The 19030-nt window shown below is 40.2% G+C and overlaps 1 protein-coding gene across 1 annotated transcript in view; it reads right to left on the bottom strand.

Annotated features, from left to right (window-relative positions):
* Positions 1-1632: 1632 nt before the first annotated feature.
* The window catches only part of RELN (reelin), a 295055-nt gene continuing 277657 nt past the window's right edge, over positions 1633-19030 (bottom strand). The window contains exons 62-72 of the mRNA XM_014963370.1: positions 18801-18964; positions 18281-18523; positions 17591-17766; positions 16441-16514; positions 15457-15618; positions 15004-15161; positions 13850-14069; positions 12638-12835; positions 12132-12230; positions 7161-7166; positions 1633-2762 (exon numbers count right to left, since the gene is read on the bottom strand). Coding sequence (XP_014818856.1) covers positions 2666-2762; positions 7161-7166; positions 12132-12230; positions 12638-12835; positions 13850-14069; positions 15004-15161; positions 15457-15618; positions 16441-16514; positions 17591-17766; positions 18281-18523; positions 18801-18964 — 1597 coding nt within the window. The 3' untranslated portion in view covers positions 1633-2665. The remainder of the gene's footprint in view (positions 2763-7160; positions 7167-12131; positions 12231-12637; positions 12836-13849; positions 14070-15003; positions 15162-15456; positions 15619-16440; positions 16515-17590; positions 17767-18280; positions 18524-18800; positions 18965-19030) is intronic.

Here is a 19030-nt window from a genome sequence, read left to right as displayed (position 1 = left end):
TGTGTGCTGTAGGAATGGAAAAAATGTAAGGAAGAGCTTCCTGGAATCTGGAAGGAGCAAATTACAACATTACTTGTGAATCTGCCAGCGGGGATGAATTTCTTGAGAAAAGCCTATGCAGAGTTTGTAGTGAGTTCTGGCCTTGAGGAATTCCTTAGTAGTCATGATTATATATGTTAGTCAGAGGAAATGAATACAATCGTATTTACAATTGCAGCTTCTCTGATTATGCAGGTCTCTTACCTGGAAAGAGAAGTCAGATTAAGTGCTTCATTGTATCTAAATTAATTCCCTAGCAACACAATAGCTGCACACACAGTTTAGATTGAAATATCACCCATCTATTGACGTATTAGGGCAAAAAAAAAATTATCTTTAAAAATAGGAGTGTTTTTATCTTGCATTTTTGTTTGTTCAATGGGTGAAACTTTTATTACAATATTTTCAGTTCTCTTGCCCAAACGCTGAGCTATTATTTAATAACCTTATTTTTTTTTCTTTCTGCTCTTTTTCTGAATAGATCCTTTGTCTTGTTTCAAGAACTGAAAGCACACAGACAGTTGTCCAGAACAGTACAGCCAGGTTGCAGCTGCAGGAGGCTGGGCTGGTGCAGTAAATTTCCAGGTCTGTCAAAGGTATGTCACATAATTTTGACAAAGCAAAAGTTTTGTCTAGTTGGTCACTGAATGATCTCCTTTTCTCCTTCGCTGCTTGGGTACCTTTGATCAAAAACCTCTTTAAAATTAAACACATTTTAGGTGGCTGAGCATGGATGTGTAACAAACACCATTCTGTTTCAGACCGGTGTGGTGCCAGAAGCAGATGTGCATGCTGGAAGAGCATATGATACTTCTCTCTGATAAGTGGTTGAGGGAACTGGGGTTGTTCAGCCTGGAGAAAAGGAGGCTGAAGGGAGACCTTATAGCTCTCTACACCTACCTGAAAGGAGGCTGTAGCAAGGTAGGGGTTATTTTCTTTTCCCAAGTAACTGGTGATAGGATGACAAGAAATGGCCTCAGATTGCACCAGGGGAGGTTTAGGATGGGTATTAGGAAAAATGTCTTCACCAAAAGGGTTGTCCAGCATTGGAACAAGCTGCCCAGGGAAGTGGTTGAGGAACCATGTCTGGAGGTATTTAAAAGATGTGTAGATATAGTGCTGAGGGACATGGTTTAGTGGTGGAGTTGGCAGTGTTAGGCTTACGGTTGGACTTGATGATCTTAATGGTCTTTTCCAACCTTAATGATTCTATGATTCTAAGAATTAGCAACTTTGTCTGTTTTGAACCAGGCTCCTTTTGTGCTGTAGTCCTGTTGTCCTCAGAGCTTGGAAACGCTGGTTTGCACATTGCATATTGGGTTTGCAGCTAAAGACAACTAAGAGTGTGTGTTGGTCTGTGGTCCTGTTTCATTCCTTGCACCAGGACCTGTTCCAACGACCATGTTATAGCCCACGTATGGGACTGGGAAGATCTCTTGGTTTGGAGTATTTGCAAGGTGCTGTTAAGTGTGATGTACTAAATGTTAAAAAATACCATCGATGTTTGCATTAGAATCTAGATACTTAGTAAAAGAATTTGGTTTGTGATTTCATATAAAGCCCACAGGGCTTGAAGAGTTTAACATCAGAAAATTTGTTGACATTATTTTTATTGAAGCATGGATCTTTAGCTTGGTTCACCATAAAGTGAAGCATTTTATTTATGATAATAGACAGTTTAGGGCTATAGGGGCATTTAACGTTGCTGGTGTAGATACAACTTTATCAGAAGATACAAACATGACCCGCAATAGAAACAAACACCAAAGAGAACACCATGAAACGTTCACTGTTTACAAATCACTTCATTACTACAGACACCAAATGGCAGTTACTGTAAGTAAATCAGTTGCAGAGAACTGACTACATTTAGACAGGGAATTGGGAACTTCTGTTTGGGGCTTCATTCACAACTCCTTAGTAGAAAAAAGTTTTATGTCAAGCATTCTTTTTTATCCACAAAACAATGCTAACCAACAGACATATCAAAGAATAAGACCGAAGGATATCAACGCTTTTACAACTACTTTTGCAATTATCTTCTTGATTAGGTACTTTGATTTTTTTTTAATACATTTTGTCAGAAGGTAAATAGCCCAAAAATCAGCAGCAAAAATATTACAACAACAAAACAAGTAAATACAGTGCCAATGTGTCATGTTGTAGAAGAGAATACAAAGACAAACAATGATAACTTAATCATATAAAATGACACAGAGCTGAAATACAGTGCACTTAAATACCTATGTGACAAAGAATGTTAAATTCTGTACTTAGTATGTAGATTTTTTAAAACATAAAATCTGAAAAGTCTTTGTGCTTAAACTTTTTTCCTGTTAAACAGAATTAGTTGCTTACTTCCAATACTGCCACTGTAACTGATATTACAACAGATCACAATTTTCACAGACACATCAACATTAAAACATTTACCTATGAGAAAATAAGTCACTTCTCATTAGTTCACAGTGCGAAAAAGTGGTGTACACTCTGTCTTGAGAAAGGCTTTCAGTTATTCATCAAGCCAGTTGCAGAAAAGTCCTGATACCAGACGCAGTGCTAGATTTAAAGAATGGAAAGCAACACATCACATGTTGGGAGGAAAAAAGATAAATTTCTCGTTTCTTCATGGATATCGTCTAAGTGACCTTCGTCTTCTGTTGTAGAAATGCCTGAGCCCATGTTGCCGTGAAAAATTCATCATGTAATTTTGTTTGCGAGTGCTGTTAAAATCAAGGGGGGGGGGGGGAGGGGGAGGAAGAGAAGAGTGTCAGTTTTTTATATGTAGTTTAAACTTTTTGGGAGCAGTGAGCTAGTGGGACAGATTCTTCTTTTTCCTTGCGTGACCTTTCAACCCTGTGTAAAGTGGTGTGTATTGCACCCCTTGTACAACAGCAAGGTACAAGGCAATTGAGAATCTGTCCCACTTTGCTTTTATTTACAGTTCATTATCTTAGGGAAAGGCTATAAGCTTTCAGCTAATGAAAACTTGTGCTGCCTAGGGCCAGATTCACTAAAGCTACATGCACATCATACCCTCTCAATATAGGGCATTTCTCCACAGTGGTTTTATACTCCAGTTATTCTTCTGTCTTAGATCATTAACTGCTTTATCTGGAAAGCACAAGAAAAGCTTTACTCCATTATCTTCCACTTTCACTATATAGGAAGTGAAGTAAAAAACTTTTATGCAAACTTTACGTTTTCCTCCCTTATACCCCTCATCCAAAAGTAAAGGAAGATCCAGGAAATAAGCATCATCACATGTGGGAGGAGACCAGGCAAGAGACAGCCTGACTGCAGCCTAATTGAAAGAGGGACACTTGTTCCGAAGACCTACCTGGAGGACAAGACCCATCCCACCTAACATAGGTTTCTACTTCTTCCACTGTGGGAAGAAAGAACATGAAAGGGCAGCAGTGGACAAGACAGCTGCCTGGGATTTTACCTGAAACCCATCTAACTCCTAAGGGCCAGATCCCACCTTCACTTTCCAAATTTCAGCAGCTTTGGAAATGGAGCTGTAACGTCTGTGGTGCTTCCTTGTGAATCTACTTATGGGACAACTGCATGTGCAGCACCACAGAGCCTCTGCAGAACAGCCAGAAAGCTTCATCTGGCTGTGCCTTTTCTTGGTCTCTTTACATACATATCCATACCCCTGGTGCATACACACAAATACAGGTCTACATAAGCCTACAGCCAGACTGCATTCAGAATTACAAGAGAATGAAAAGGTTTGTGTATTTTGATGTTCTGATAGAGGATGTCTCCTCTCTGACCTACAGCTTGGCAGAGCACTTGGCCAGCCATGTAGAGTAGCTGAGATGTGGCTATAAGAGAGACAGTGTCTCTTGCACACTGCACTGTAGAGTCCCAGGGTACGGGAGAGACCTTTAGATCAGAAAACTACTTTTAAAAATAAAAATAGTATCACATGCTGCAGCCAGACTAGTTTTTAGAGCCACCTGAGAGCCTCTTTCTCTGCGTTGAGAAGTGGCTTACAAGAAATTCCCACAGATGCAGTCAGAGGATGCAATTTCTTTCAGAGATCAGAGCACAGTTAACCATGCAGATGCCAAGGACAACTCCAATTGGCATAAAGAGCTTGTCTCAGGCTAATTTCTGACTTCTTCTAATCCTCCCTGCCCACTTAGGACCTCATGCTTTCTAGCTTTGTCTTGAAGTGGGGGAAGGATGCCTGGCCTAAGCGTCTGTGTTCCAATGGACTGAATGTTATCAGTTATCTCCAAACCAAGAAGTCCACTGGATTTTAAAGGTGATCTGTGAAGTAAAGGCCTGCAGTAGACATTACAGTCAACAAATCTCCCATTTGTGGATACAAGGCATGTTTCCACTTGTGAGCTTTCTCTGTAGGTAAAGTGCAAATACTCACGCTGTACTCAGTCATACTTTACTCTCTTGTGCATAAGCTTATTTTTAGTGAATGTGACCCTTAGGCAAAAGAAATAATTGCATGCTTTGCAAAATAAGTATGATTATCCAGAGGCAAAGACAGCTTTTCAGGACTTGTTTTGGACACTGCTAGGTGCACCTGGCCTCTATTTCACTTCGAATGCCTAACCATTTTGTATCTGGCCTTAAAGTTATGATGAAGATGTTTAAAACAATGAACAAATTAAAAAACCCAACAAAAATAAGGAAAATAAAGAACTGAGAAAAGGGACAAAGAAAAGGTTACTTAATAACTTTAAAAATATTTACTTTTTTTTTTCCTAATGTCTATTCAGTCTGTTTTGTTATTTTATAAGATGATCAAGATGTTACATACTAAGCAAATACACATATTCCCTGTCATACACCAAACACCACAGCAGTGCAGGTTGGTGGGGGGGTGCGTGGGGAAGGGAACTCTAATTTCCTAAGAACTAAATGCTCATTTTTTTTTACTTGCACTGACATGGTTCAGACTTGTTCTCCACCAAAGTCTGAGATGGGCTGTCCAACTACTGGTTGGATGCCGCACAAAACCTTCATGCCTGCTATAGAAAAAGGCATGATTTTAACTGTTACTATAGGTATACCCTATATATTACAGTATCGTATCATATTGTGTAGTCTGTGTAGTGTGCTATCCACAAGCTGAGAATAGGTCTATATTTATTTTTCTGAATTAATTTTATATATTGTTAGGAGGCAAGCACTGTTTAAGAGACATCAATAGTGCTTTATAAGATCACAAGAAGAATTGTATAATAAATTTTGCAGGAGTATTTACACATTTCTTGCATTTGGTGGGTTTAAGAATGCTTTCAGTACTATTAATAACAAATCTAATATGTATTTTTACAGACTGATAAAAGGCTTTACCATACTTTTGCTGTTGTTTTTTGTTTGGAGCAGCCAAAATGTGTCGGGGAGCATCAAGCTCTATTAGGATAGATGCCCTCCTTCCATAACAGAGAGTATGGAGGGAACTTTTGTTTGAATATTGGTGGCAACTTGGAGGCTACTTCGCAAGTGTGTAATGGACGGGTCAGCATATGCTGAGCCTTCAACCATTTCTGTGCATTTACTGAACCATCAGATGAAAAGTACAGGTCCAAAATAGTTATCTGGGTATTGCTGATGGAGCAAACAGCAAAAAAGCAGTTAATAGAAGCAACTACTGCATAACTTGTTCAACAGTTTTGAGTGCATTAATATTAAAAACTAAATAGAAGATAATAGTGCTCCGATTTACATAGGAAACTTTAAGTAATTTTCCAGTGGAGTCATTGGAGCTATATTAGTTAGATGAAATAATTTACAGCCAATATAGAAGAACAAAATTCTGTCTAGGGCATGTTAAGTACATACCTACAATAAAGCAATTTATGAGAAGGAGTTGCTCTGCATCTTTTGTCTTTAATAGAGCATTCTGGCTATTGCATGTTTTGTAAAGCACAGTTTGAACTTCAAGTCTGCAATTTAAAATTTATGAAAACAGAACACAGCCAAATGGAACAAAAAAAGTGGTAAACCCCCCCAGTATATAATAACTTCATTCATTCTTTTCATGCTCTTATTATTAATTGACAGGGCATAATAGGAACCAAATAGAAACAAAAATATTTGAATAACAAACCAAAATGTGAACAATGTCTTAGAAAACAGCAAAGGCATGCCTCTCAGGACTAGGCTTGGGGTAAATTTTGTGGCTGAATTACAAATGCTTTGTTAGGAGGGTACTATAATGAGGAACGTGATGTGCTCTGACTGAAGTCCTGACAGCTCATATCAATGACAAACGTTCTTTGACTCTGCTAAGGTCAAGATTTGAACCCAGAGCTCAGTAACTATGTTGGTTTGTGGTATCAACTGAGACAGCACAAAGCAGCAGAGTTACAAGAAACAAAAGGACTGTGGCAGACAGTTGCTATATGTCTAAGAGACACGTGTGACTGTGCCACCATGCAAATTGACTGACATACATTACTTGATTGTGCCTTCAGCTCTGTAGTCACTACTTGAAAGGAGGCTGTAGTGAGGTGGGGGTTGGTCTCTTCTCCCAAATAACAGGTGATAGGACAAGAGGAAATGGCCTCAAATTAACCCAGGGGAGGTTTAGGATGGATATTAGGAAAAATTTCCCCACTAAAAAGGGTTGTCAAACATTGGAACAGGCTGCCCAGGGAAGCGGTTGAGTTACCATCCCTGGAATTATTTAAAAGATGGTCAGACGAGGTGCTTGGGGGCATGCTTTAGTGATGGTTTTGGCAGTGTTAGGTTAATGGTTGGACTGAATGATCTTAAAGGTCCCTTCCAACCTAGACAATTCTACGATTATGGAAAAAAGGGGGAATTCTCCATTGGAACTGAGAGATTGCCCGTGCAACGAGCTGGGTGCCCTCCATTGGGCACTGCAGGTGAAGGAGAAGCCCTTCTCACCACAGCCTCAGTGAGATTCCCACTGTGGTACCGGGTGAGCTGCTGAACACCACCGGCTAAGTTTAACTTCCCCTGATGCTCCCTGCAGGATCAGAGCCCTTAAGAGCTACATGGCACATCTCAGAGAGTATAAATACTGTTCCACCAACCCATTATTGACCAAACTTTGGGAAAGAACTGTAGCTGTAACAGCGACATACATTTGATACTGATTTAGGGAAAGTACTTACCTTATTCTAGTGTAAAACCAATGACAGCAAACAATGAAATACAACACAAGTTAGAAAATGCCTTTCAATGCATGCAGCACTGTGATTAGTCATAAAACCCTGATGAGGTTTAGAGGCAATATAGGACTTTTCGTCTCTTTTGAAAATAAAAATTGAACAAATTATTTCCTGATATTTCAAATCATTATTTATATTTTTTATTTTCTATCAAATTCAGCATGCACTTCTTAGAAATATAATAAAAATGTCATAAAAGCACAGACTGCATCATATTAAATTTGGCATAAATGTTGTGAATATTCAGATAATTACCTAATGTTTGAACTATTTCTGTTCTTTATTATAAATACGTTACTACTTGAATATAAGTTCATTTTTCAAATGATTGCTTTTTAATAAAAAAAAGAAGCAGATGAAAATGCTTTTCCACATGAGCACTCTTTGTTAGAGCTGCAATATTTAATTTGTATTTTAATATTGCAAAATAAGGATAAACATTCTATGATTCTATAGGTTTTCACTAAATCATTTGTGCCAAAAACGTGAGAATATCCTGACAATGAAGAGCATGGAGTGATGGCTATGGAGGGATTCGTTCTGTATCTAACAGTTAACCATAAAATAGTAGGTGGAGATAATGTTTCTTGCATTCCTTGCACAACTCAAATTCCCTTGTATCTCATCACAAATTTTGGGGTGCAAAGAAAGCAACATAAGACCCTTAGTGTTCAGCTTCCCAATACCTTTGACCAGAATTCAGGTCAATAAGGGCCTGCCCTAAACAGAGAAATGGCCATTCCAAATGCACATGCAAAAAAGTGGGTGGTGTCTGTGCAGCAGACAGGCTGAGAGCTGTGCTTTGAGAAAAACAATGTGCAAATGAAATGCTGGGTTGGAACATGGGCTCTTCTTAGGGCAGACGTACAGGGGTGCTGAAAAGCAGTCTTTCTTAAATTTAAGGTAAAATACTTTTTCATCCTAAGAAGAGCCACATGGAACATGTGAGAGTTGTGCATAAAGCTTTCTTTACGAATGGAGAGGAAAAATGCTGCACTACTGAGGAATAATAGGTACTAGATTTAAAAGGAACTGGACAAGTTGATAGCTAATATCTTCTCGCCACCACAGGGTAGATGTCAACGGTTATTAAAATAAGTTGGCAAGTGGTTAGTTGGTAAGAGCTATTTAATGTGTAACATATTCAAAGCAGGTATTGCATTTCACCTGTTCAAAAGAGGTGCTCAGTTTGAGTACCCTTTGCAGTTGCATCACAGCCTTAACAATACTGCTTTTTAATGAGTAATTCAAATAATTCATTCAGAAGTGGAATGATTCTAGGTTACATACAAAAGCACCTGCATTTAGTCTTTCTTATTCCTGTCAGGTATTTTGCATGCACGTATAATATGCAGGACAATTTTTTTTCCCCAGCAAACTATCTTGGGAACAAAAAGGAAGCAAAGAAATCTTATCCTGGAAAGATGTTTGGTGGTCAGAGGATGGTGGCCCTTGACTCAGGAGTCAATTAGACTGAACAGAGTGTTGGGACCCTGGCTGTGCATCAGGTTTAAGTGGTACCTGCGCTACGACTTGGCAGCTGGGCTTGTGACAAAATTAATTTCAAACCTTTGGATTGCTTTGGATTGAGAAGAGTTGAGCTATGAAAGCAGGTATTCAGAGATTTGTCCCTGGGGTGAGCACTGTAAGGAGGAGCAGGGAAATCCCCCATGTTGGATGGGAATTAAAATCAAGAAAGTCCTTGGTTGTGCTACCTCCCTATAGAGCAGCTCTCCTTGCTGCTTGCCCTCTTGCTCCAGCCCTTACTCTGCTCAAGGAGAGCATGGCTCTCTTGCCCGTGAGCTGAGCAAAGGCTTGCACAGCACCTAGGTGTGCAACTGGGTGTGCAGGCAGCTAACTAACAGTTAGCACCTAGGGCATTTGGGAAAATTAGACCTCTTTGTCAGCCCACTGGGAGGAAACGAAATGTGTAGAAAGCCAGGAATTTCTCTACATTCCAAACAACACCTCCTCGTATAGGTTGGCTTCTCTCTGTAACTCCACATGGGCTAGAGGCTTGCTTGCTGTGGCAGCAGTGGTACACAGATCACAAACAAGCATGAAAATCTAGGGCTTCAACTAGGGCCAGTAAGGATAATTTTGATGGTGCCCAGAGAGGTGTCTGGAGTCTCGTTCTGGGTGATGGAGAGCAGGGTTATAAGAGAATTGAGCACAGGCTGCATTGGTCATGGACCATCAACAGGTCCTGCAGCCAGGGATGTTCATGACTTTCTGAGGGAAGGTCAGAGTGTCTCCAGGAATTACTTCCAGTTTGGGAGGCACAGATGTTTCCTAAGGTATCTCAGCTTTGGGAAGAATAAGCAGAAGCCTACTGACTCTGCAGTGACTCCCTGTAGAATGACTGGGAAGAGGTAATGGCAGCACCTGGTGAATGATTTTAGTTCAGGCCATGCCTCTCTGCAGCCACACCAGAGAGTCCTGGGGTGGCTGTTGCTCACAGAGCTCTCCTCTGGCAATCTCGATGGAGGGACCAAGCGCCCGAGGGACACTGCCCTCACCTCTCGCTGGAGAGCTGCCCGGGCGAGGTGGCTTGCTCTCCCCACGGGCAGGCAGGGTTTCTCTGCTCTTCGTTGCAAAATGAAGGAATATTAAGAATTAAAGCTAAGTCCTATCCCTAGTATTCATGGTATGAATTCTGGTAGCCCTGGTGTTACGCAGAATCATCCAGGGTCAGTTATCCCTTTTGCATGCCTGGAAGCACTCTGTGGAGATGTCTTCACCTTATGTCTCCAGCATTTTACAGGTGAAAAAACTGAAGTGCTGGGGGTCAAAGGGACCAGTGTGAGGTGGCAGAATGAAAAAACAGAGCTGAAACCCAGGTAGGAGTATCTATTGACAAGGAAAAGTGTGCTTCCCTTCAGAAAGCCTTCCAAAGGTTTCATGGAAGCATTTGTGGGTTACTTGCAAATAAAATTTAAGAGGCTTATAGAATATTTTGCTGAATTAGAAGGTGCAGATAGAACTTAATCAAAACAGAGGGGTTAAAGCCACTTGTCAGGTCTGAGCACGGGCTGGCATATGAGCCAGATGCACCACAGCCTTTCTGCCTTTCCTGAGAGCAGCATGTCTCACACGTTGTAGTTAGCAAGGGCTAGAACTCCACATCTGGCCTTGGGAAATATGCTGCCATGGCACTGCATTTCACAGTACTTGGTAATGGAGAAATCTGTCTGGGTTGGTCTGTTTTCTTCTGTAGGCTCTACCAGGTGTCATTTGAAAAGGATGGAAACTCTTTGTCTCTAGCCTGATGTTTTGGCCAATATTCAGAAGAACCTTAAAGCTTTTTAACAGGAGAAAACGAAGAAATGGGAGAAGGCACTGTTTAGCCATCTGGTTTCTTCTCTAAGCAAGCTGGGATTACTTGGTATAGCATTTCTATTGCTGTCTCCATTCTAATCTATCTCATATGACTGACTTGTCACCACTCATCTTCTGTGTCTAGTCTACAACCTGGCAGATCTCATTGTCAAGGAAGTTCTCCAGAATTCAGCCTAAGAATCACTTTTTAAAGATTTGTCCTATTCCTACTTACACTCCCTAATTCAATGCTTGGATTGACAAATAGTGTTACGCTCAATTTTTTTCCCCACCTGATTTTTTCTTTTTCTTTCTTTCTTTTTTTTTTTTTTTTTTAATTGAATGGCAGAAAGACATAGGAATATTTCAGAACTACCAGTTCCTTTTTCCATGGTTTCCTAAACACTGCAAATATCCTGCAGGTTCATACTCTTTCATATCTTTCCTGATGCAGCATCGTACAGCCATTGATTAACTAAGCCAGGAATCGCATCTGTCGCTTTGTTCCTTCAAGCTTTAAGCTTAATGTTATGGAAGCAGAGCCCAGCAAGGTGTGTAAAAGCAGCAGAGCATATACAGTACTCAGTGTTAAGAACAATTTGGTTTGGGGTTGATATGAGTGCCATGCAAGCTGGTGCTTCTCAGTGGAAAGAACAGGGCTAACTAGCAATCAGATAATTCTCTTTGCTACTCTTACAAAACATTACTTGCAGTGTCTCTGCTAATTCAGAAACCTCATGGTTATAATTGCACAGTCTGGAGGTTATCCAAGCCTAATTTCGTCATTGCTGGTTTTTAAATTGTTCAATAAAAGGAATGTTTGAACCTATCTCTGCCAACCACTGTCAGCGATGAGTTCCCGCCCGTGAAGCCACTAGCATTTCACTTCTACTGGAACTAAACTGTTAGAGAAAAAGCAGGTCGTCTCTTCGTGATGTGACACAGGAAAAACGGGTTAGCTGCCAGCGAAACCCGTCTCAAGAATGGGAGAATCAGGAGGGTGCAGACACTTTACTTGGTAAAATCTTGACAAGGGGATGAATATAGAGCTTGGACCATAGGAACCTGATATAGTGAACCCTGTTTCTGAACAGTATCCTTCTTACTAAAAAAAGGAAATGAATAAGGCATTAGTTGCTAACGCAAATTTTTCAGAGGCACAACAACATTACTTTGTGCAAAGAGCAATACAGCAAACTCTTTTGTATCTTCAAAAGCATATAAATCAGCCTTACGTTGCAGCACAGTGTTGAACAGGAATATCCTTTCAGGAATATCCATGGGAATGTCCCAGCACAATATTTTTTTCACCGTCATTGCTGCGTTACAGGATCACACCAATACTTGGTGGTCATAAAATCCCACTTTCCCTCCTGCATTTTTCCAGGATGCACAACACATACCCCTGCTGTGCCACTTCTTTCGTGGCTGTCTCAACCGCTGACGGTTGCAGTCAGGGCAGAGCACTAGCAACGACTGGCTCGGTAAGGTTTCCCTGGGCCACAGTGGTTCTTACTGAGCTTAACACTTGTGCCATGCTGGAGGAATTTCAGTGCTTTCTGAGATGGGGTGGGATGAGGTGAAGCTGATACTCACAGGACGACTTCTACGTGGTCCAAAGCCCACTGATCATGACCTGTTCCATTGTGACGGGGCTGCCACCAGCGCAGTAAGACTCCTTTCATTCGTGCCTCCCTGTTGTCACAAATGCAAAAGCCTGTGAGGACTTCAGACCATCGGTGGTTTGCACATCCCTATCTACCCCCCAACAGGAACTGAGAGCAAAGTCAAAGTGTTATTTCCACCTCCCTGAACATCAACACATGGTACAGTTTCACCATTTAATGGTGAAAAATGCACATCGATAAGGAAGAGGTTTTTTCCCCTCATATCTTTAAAATAAGTATTCTGCTTTTCTTTCAAATATATTGACAAACACCAGGCTGGAATTCCTTAATCAGCCTTCCCCTTAAGTTTTCTTCTTTGTTTATCCTCTCATCAACCTTTTTTCTTGTGCAGCACAGTGATGCAAAGATAGATTCTTTTTTAGCAGAAATATATCTTGTGCACTTAGAGGTAATGAAACATGACTGCATACTCACAGGGGAACATTATAAGACACTCTTTGGGCTTGTATAAAGTCCTTTGGCTGATGCTGTGCAATTACTTGCCATGTAATTCCATTATTTACACTGTATTGGAGGAGCACTGCCTTGTCTACAGTGTTAGGATCACTCAGATTGGTGTTGCAACTGTCTGTTTGTGAAATGCTTCCAATTTGCAAAACAAACATAATTTTGCTGTAAAACACAGAGAGAAAAGGTATTTTCAATATGCAAAAGGTATTCAAACAGGAACAATAGCATTCCCAGGTTTATTGCAGTTACCTTATTAAAAGTTTGAGCATCCTCAAGAATCATTACTTTTAACATGCAAAATAAACTGTTCTTACATCTCTAAAACACAGCTCCTATTTCATAGTAGTTTACTGTGTATAACCCATTGCCATGTAGTTGGAGACAATAGATCCAATTTTACAATGGATCTGCACAAAACCAAGATACATAAACAGTATAAACATGCAAATGAGTGTATGAAAAACTAAAAAAGGGCAAATAGACGTTGAATATAATAAAGTTCCTAAAAGATTTCTCATATTCTACCTGAGTGTTCAAATGAGGAAGGAAAAGCCTAATTTATCTGTCCCATTTGCCAGTTCATCTTGTTTCTAATCTTGCTCTGGACAACTAAATACAAACCAGTCCAGAAAACTGTCACTCTGTTAAGAGCCAGCACAGGCTGGTTGCATTTGTTTTTCCATGGCCAAAGAGTCTCAATAGATGAAAAAGCTACTCCTGTTCATTGCCAGGTGAATATAATTCTATTTGACAACTGAAGTGGGAAAATGAGCCCGTAATTACTAATAGCATCTTTAGTCATGACCGTCATGGAGGCAGATACAAACATGGGATTTGTCTTATCAGATCAGGCACTGGTCCAGACAGTCTGGTGTCCGGTCATTGCCAACAGATTCATTGTCAGTCCTGGCTTACTAGACAGTGCTCTGTAGGGCATGACGAAAACATCTGACCTTTTCATCTGACATCGCTTCCTCCTCACTCTCCATCTCCCAAATGGAAGTCACAAAGCGTTTTGCCAACCCTAATGTTTATCTGCCAGCCACATCTGACTGCGTAGCAGAGCCAGGTCAGTCCATGCTCATCAACGCTGGCCCACAGGACTGCATGTACATATAAAGAGTTTCCTTTCTCATGAGCTGCTGCTGAAAGAGTATTTTGGGCTCAAAGTATTACCTTGCTCGGGTGAGATCCAGTGGCTTAGTCACAGCTTGTCGTATTTGACATCCATTAAAATAGAGTGAATCTCCGTGGGCATAGGGTGCCAGCTGTCCGCATCCATTCCCTATCACGCCCCCCTGAATGGTTTCCCAGTTTATTTCAGTGACTCTTTCAGATTCAAAATTATCTTTAATATAACTGGGGAGGTCATGGCTAAAAACAGAGCAGTCATCACCTAAAAATGACACAGTGAAGTTATAAAACACACAAAAATCAAAAGAATTGAGAAGATTGAGTTACAGTTTGTTGTAATTCCAATTCAAGGTTGTGGGCCCAATATACAGTGTGACTAGAGGCTGAATATATTTCATCAGCTCCATTAATAATGTACACATTGCTGTACCACGTTCACTTTTAGAAAGTTGAGGCTGTGAGTCTTATTTTTTGCAGCAGTATAACTTCACTAACTGCAATAGGGTTTCTCCTATTTTGCACTGATGCCAGTGTAACAAACCTCAAATTGCCGGTTGAAGGAAAATGCGTCTAAAACAGGGAAGGGATCTGATCTTATGAAGTTATAAGACTCTGTCCAGGAAGACATTAAACACTGGCTCCACTCCCGCAAAGCACTTAAAATTTAATGAGGGCACTCAGGTACCATTCGGCATGTGCTTGGCTGCGTTGCTGGATTAGACCTCTGTCCTGGAGGGGCACAGATGTGAGTACCTTACAGGGGCCAGTCACCAACATCTGGATCCAAAGTACACATCCCCTGGGGGTAAGCACATCCTCGGAAGGAGCACAGGGGTGGAAACCATTTCTGGGTGAGCAAGTAGCCTTGTTCTGCTTTCAATGAAGGCTGAATGGGCTTTACATACAAAGCCAGACAGGAGAGACTACTGACTCAATCCAGAAAGAGTAAAGGGAGGAAAGAGCTGTTATTTGCAGCTCTGTCAAATTAGTAATAAATATATACGCATTTCAGTGATGAATTTAGAATCACAGAATATTCATGGTTGGAAGGGACCTTTGAGATCATCGAGTCCAACCACAAAAAAAAAATTTAGACATATTACATACCTCTGTCTTTATCTTTTTGTTTAATTTTGAGCTACATTAGCTAGTTAGGCTGCAGCAGATGTATAAAAAAGAAATTAAAGAAGTGAAACCTTGGTATCCTTCGTCACAAATGCAAATGGCTCCAGTCGTACAGTATCCGTGGCCACTGCAGAGCTTGGGGCACGCTTCCCCAATGTACACATGGTCAATTGCCCAGCTTTGCTTCTCTAGTTCTTCTCCTTTCTGAATCCACCTGAACTGGGTTGCACTGCAAATATCAAATCCAAACACCATATTATAACACCTAGCAATTAAACGCATCTCTACAGTGACGGTCATATATGCCAGTAGTAGATGTAATGAAAAATGTGGTATGAAGTGGTTGTGACTTCAATAACTGGAAAGATCCACCCTGGATGGGTGGCTGCCACATCATTGGCAGTAGACACTAAATCCAGCAATAAAGAAGCATTTTTAATTCACCAGTTGTTCCAAGTGAACAGTGCCAGCAAGACAGCTGACATTTTATAGGCCCACAGTGAGGTGACCTTTCAGTAACCTACCTGGATGAGACATGATCAGGCAGCTGGATAGTTATTCTTCTCCACATGGAGCTGTTGACAGAGTTATAGATGGTAGCTTCATGGAACTGAAATGGGGAGCAGCCAATGCTATTAGATGAAGAAGGAAGACAGTGTGTCTGGACGAGCTGCCATGAGTCTGTCCTGTAGGTAACAAACAAAAAAATGTTTTAGAACAACTGAAAGAATAATGAAAGAGAAGCAGGTAATTTCTAAGGGTCATGGCATTGCCTGTGTTATTAAACAAACCCAAGAGACTGTCAGCAATAGTTTCCATGCTCTGTAGCTGCAGATATGCAAGAGGTAAGAGGCCTGGTGCAGCCAGGGAGGATTCTCCAGCCCAAGGTCTCAGTGATGTGAAACCCTTGGTGGCAGTACACACACAAGAGTCCAACCCAGAGCTCCTCTGGGCTGGCATGACAGAATGATTTATTTAGGAGCCTGCTCCTTAGTCTCTTACTGTTTTCAGAAAAAAAATCCAACAGGATTTGCTCCATGTTCACACACAGTCATTTGAGCACAGAATATACCTTCACTTTTACAAATTATAATGCAGTACTGTACTGCAGCACAGGAGACAGTGTTATTAATTGTTTGCTAGTTAAAGACCAAATTGGAATTAAGCAACCTCCACTTCATTAGAGCTTTGTCCTAAATATATAGTCCTGTGTCATACTAAGACAACAGTTTTCCTGTGAATGTGGTTTTCTACAAGTGTATTTTAACGGGAGCATGTTCATGACTGTAACTACAAGCTCAATGCCATGAATCTGTCAACATCTGGGATAAATTATAAAGAGAATTTATGGGAGTCATGTAGACAAATCCCAGTGCTTGCTCATGGGCTTTGTTCGGATCCTGTTACAAGATGAATAGCAAAGTAATTGCTTTAATAAATAAAAGACCTCTAGGTTTTTAATATCATGCTATTTTTTTTTTAGGTCTGTGCATTCTGCTGTCATTTACCTGGCATCCTTCGTGTACTCCAGCATCACAGAGTGGAGGTCCCCACAAGAAGTTGCCTCACAGCCAACCACAATCTATAGCACAAATAAAATTGGCTGCTATAACAAGTCAGGTAGACATTTAATGTGATATATAATGAAGTCTTGCTCTCCTTCTTTTTCTTTACGGGGTGTATAACAGAGATTCACAACTTAGGTCTTAGACAAAATCCATCAAAATTGGATGGAAAACAAAAGACGCAGTACTCCAGGTACTGCTTTTACTTAATGAATTTTACTTCATTGCTACTGTTATTTTCAAACAGAATCCTAACGCTGCAATCCTAAAGCTCAAATTAAATATCTAAACAAACATTGTTTCTCAAACACAAAGATGTGGTAACTCCTTGGCATTTCCTATTGTATATATTAGTCAATATAAAATAGGCAACGATATTGAGAAAAGGTGAAAATATTGCTTAGTGGAAGATGGAAAATTCTGGAACTGTCTTGTCAAACAGAAAAGCAAGAAAACAAACGTAACAAGAAAAAGGATGAAAGCATATTATATGCTTTCATATTAGTTACTGGCTTATTTAAGGCATGATGAGGCCTAGAACATTTCTGGACAACAACTGCATGTTGCCTTTGGCCCTGTGCAGAATTCTACCTTAAAACAAAGTGAAATATTCAGAAATGTTTCTCTGATTGTTTAGGTCATTTGCCATGAGCAGTAGAAGGGGTACTTCTACTTGGGCACTTTTGTGTTTTCCATATGCCACTCTTCCCCAGCCTGCCTCTGCCTTGTCTTTTCTGCTTATTCACCGGTTAGGGGAAAAGGGCATATTCTGCATACTGTGTATTCTCATCTCAGAAAATAATTCCTACTGTATCTATGATCCAGTAATTTCAGGAGAAAAGATTATACTTCCAATCCCTCTCAGTAACCCCCAAAGCATACAGACAGTCAGAATAATTTGACATTTAACATTCATGCAACCTTTGTGATTCCCATTACCTACACTTCAGGATTTCCATCAAATTCTAGTAAAAAATCATTATGAATTATTCATCCAATTGGGCATCCTAGTTGGAAGAAGAAGAATTTCTGGAGACACATTAGATGATTTTTCATTGCATGCAGTACTTTGGAGAGAGAGAATATTTCTTACTTTAAACTGCATCATGTATCCTGGCTGTATAATGAGCTCCCTGGAGGACAGGATGTTGTGTGTTTTGTCCTTTTTCTTATTTGGCCAGTAGAGATGGAATGATGGATTTCCACAAAACCCTGCAGTCCTGACTGCATTGGGGTAAAAACTCCAGTTTTCTTCATGAGAAGTGCCTTCTATTAACATGAATTAAAGACAATTACTGCATTATCCGAGTAAACATCAAGGCTTTAGTAATGAACCAACAGAATCACTAGATACATTATTTTCCTGGTATAAACACTAAATATATCTGTCATGACATACAATAAGTAAGCTGCTAACAGACATAATAGAAACATCAGCCCCAGAGAGGTAATTAAAAAGTTTAAGTAACAGTATTTTTAAAAAATATGATTAAATAAAACTTTCCTATGCAGGAATTTAAATGAAATGTGTTGAACTGAAATTTATTTTTTTTTCTTATAGGGATATACATATATATACATATACATGCATATCTGAATGTACGTGTATATATATTTACACACTTGTATTAGTAGCGTAAAGAATAGTATATAAACAGCATGAGTTTACAAAATGAAAAAGTTGCAGAGTTAAAGAAAAGAAAAAGTGTGCTTGCAAGCTCACAGGGCTTATCTTAGATAAGATAAGGGCAGACAGCAGATTAGCTGTCACAGCCTGTCTTACCGTCATCAAACGTGTCTACCAGCTGGCTGGGGTTGATCTCTGCCCCCCCGATGAGGATGTTATCCAGCGCCCACTGCGCCCGCTCGGGGCCTGAGACCACCATCCCGTTGCTGATGGTAAAAGGCTGCCACCAGCGCAGGCGGGTCGTGTTGGTCAGAGCGTGTTCGGGGAGGAGGATGTAGTCATGCCTGACTGAGATGTATTTTTGGTAATCCATCTCATGAAGCAAAGTCCAGGATATCCCTAAAATAAAAAGGTGCAGGTTTAGTAAAAAAAAAAAACACCACCAAAAAGTTTATGGTAGAATATTCTAAAATATTAAAGGAAGATAATAGAAAATAAAAATAATAGCTATGGTCTTCTGACAGACAAATCACAACTTCTAGGGGTAGTTGGCAACTTTCTCATTGTACGGGTAATCTTGGATGTGTATAAAGGAATCAAATTGGCTGGAAGCCACTCATTACTGAAATCAGGCAGGAGGGTTATGGAAAACTCCTGAGCAACAGATGGAAATCTTAGATATCCTTTGGCTGATGCTGTGCAATTACTTGCCATGTAATTCCATTATTTACACTGTATTGGAGGAGCACTGCCTTGTCTACAGTGTTAGGATCACTCAGATTGGTGTTGCAACTGTCTGTTTGTGAAATGCTTCCAATTTGCAAAACAAACATAATTTTGCTGTAAAACACAGAGAGAAAAGGTATTTTCAATATGCAAAAGGTATTCAAACAGGAACAATAGCAT

Source organism: Calidris pugnax, unplaced genomic scaffold, assembly GCF_001431845.1.
Source record: "Calidris pugnax isolate Ruff unplaced genomic scaffold, ASM143184v1 scaffold44, whole genome shotgun sequence".
In the NCBI taxonomy this organism is placed as follows: domain Eukaryota; kingdom Metazoa; phylum Chordata; class Aves; order Charadriiformes; family Scolopacidae; genus Calidris; species Calidris pugnax.
The sequence above is the reverse complement of the archived record's forward strand: the minus strand, read 5'-3'. Positions and strand labels throughout refer to the sequence as shown.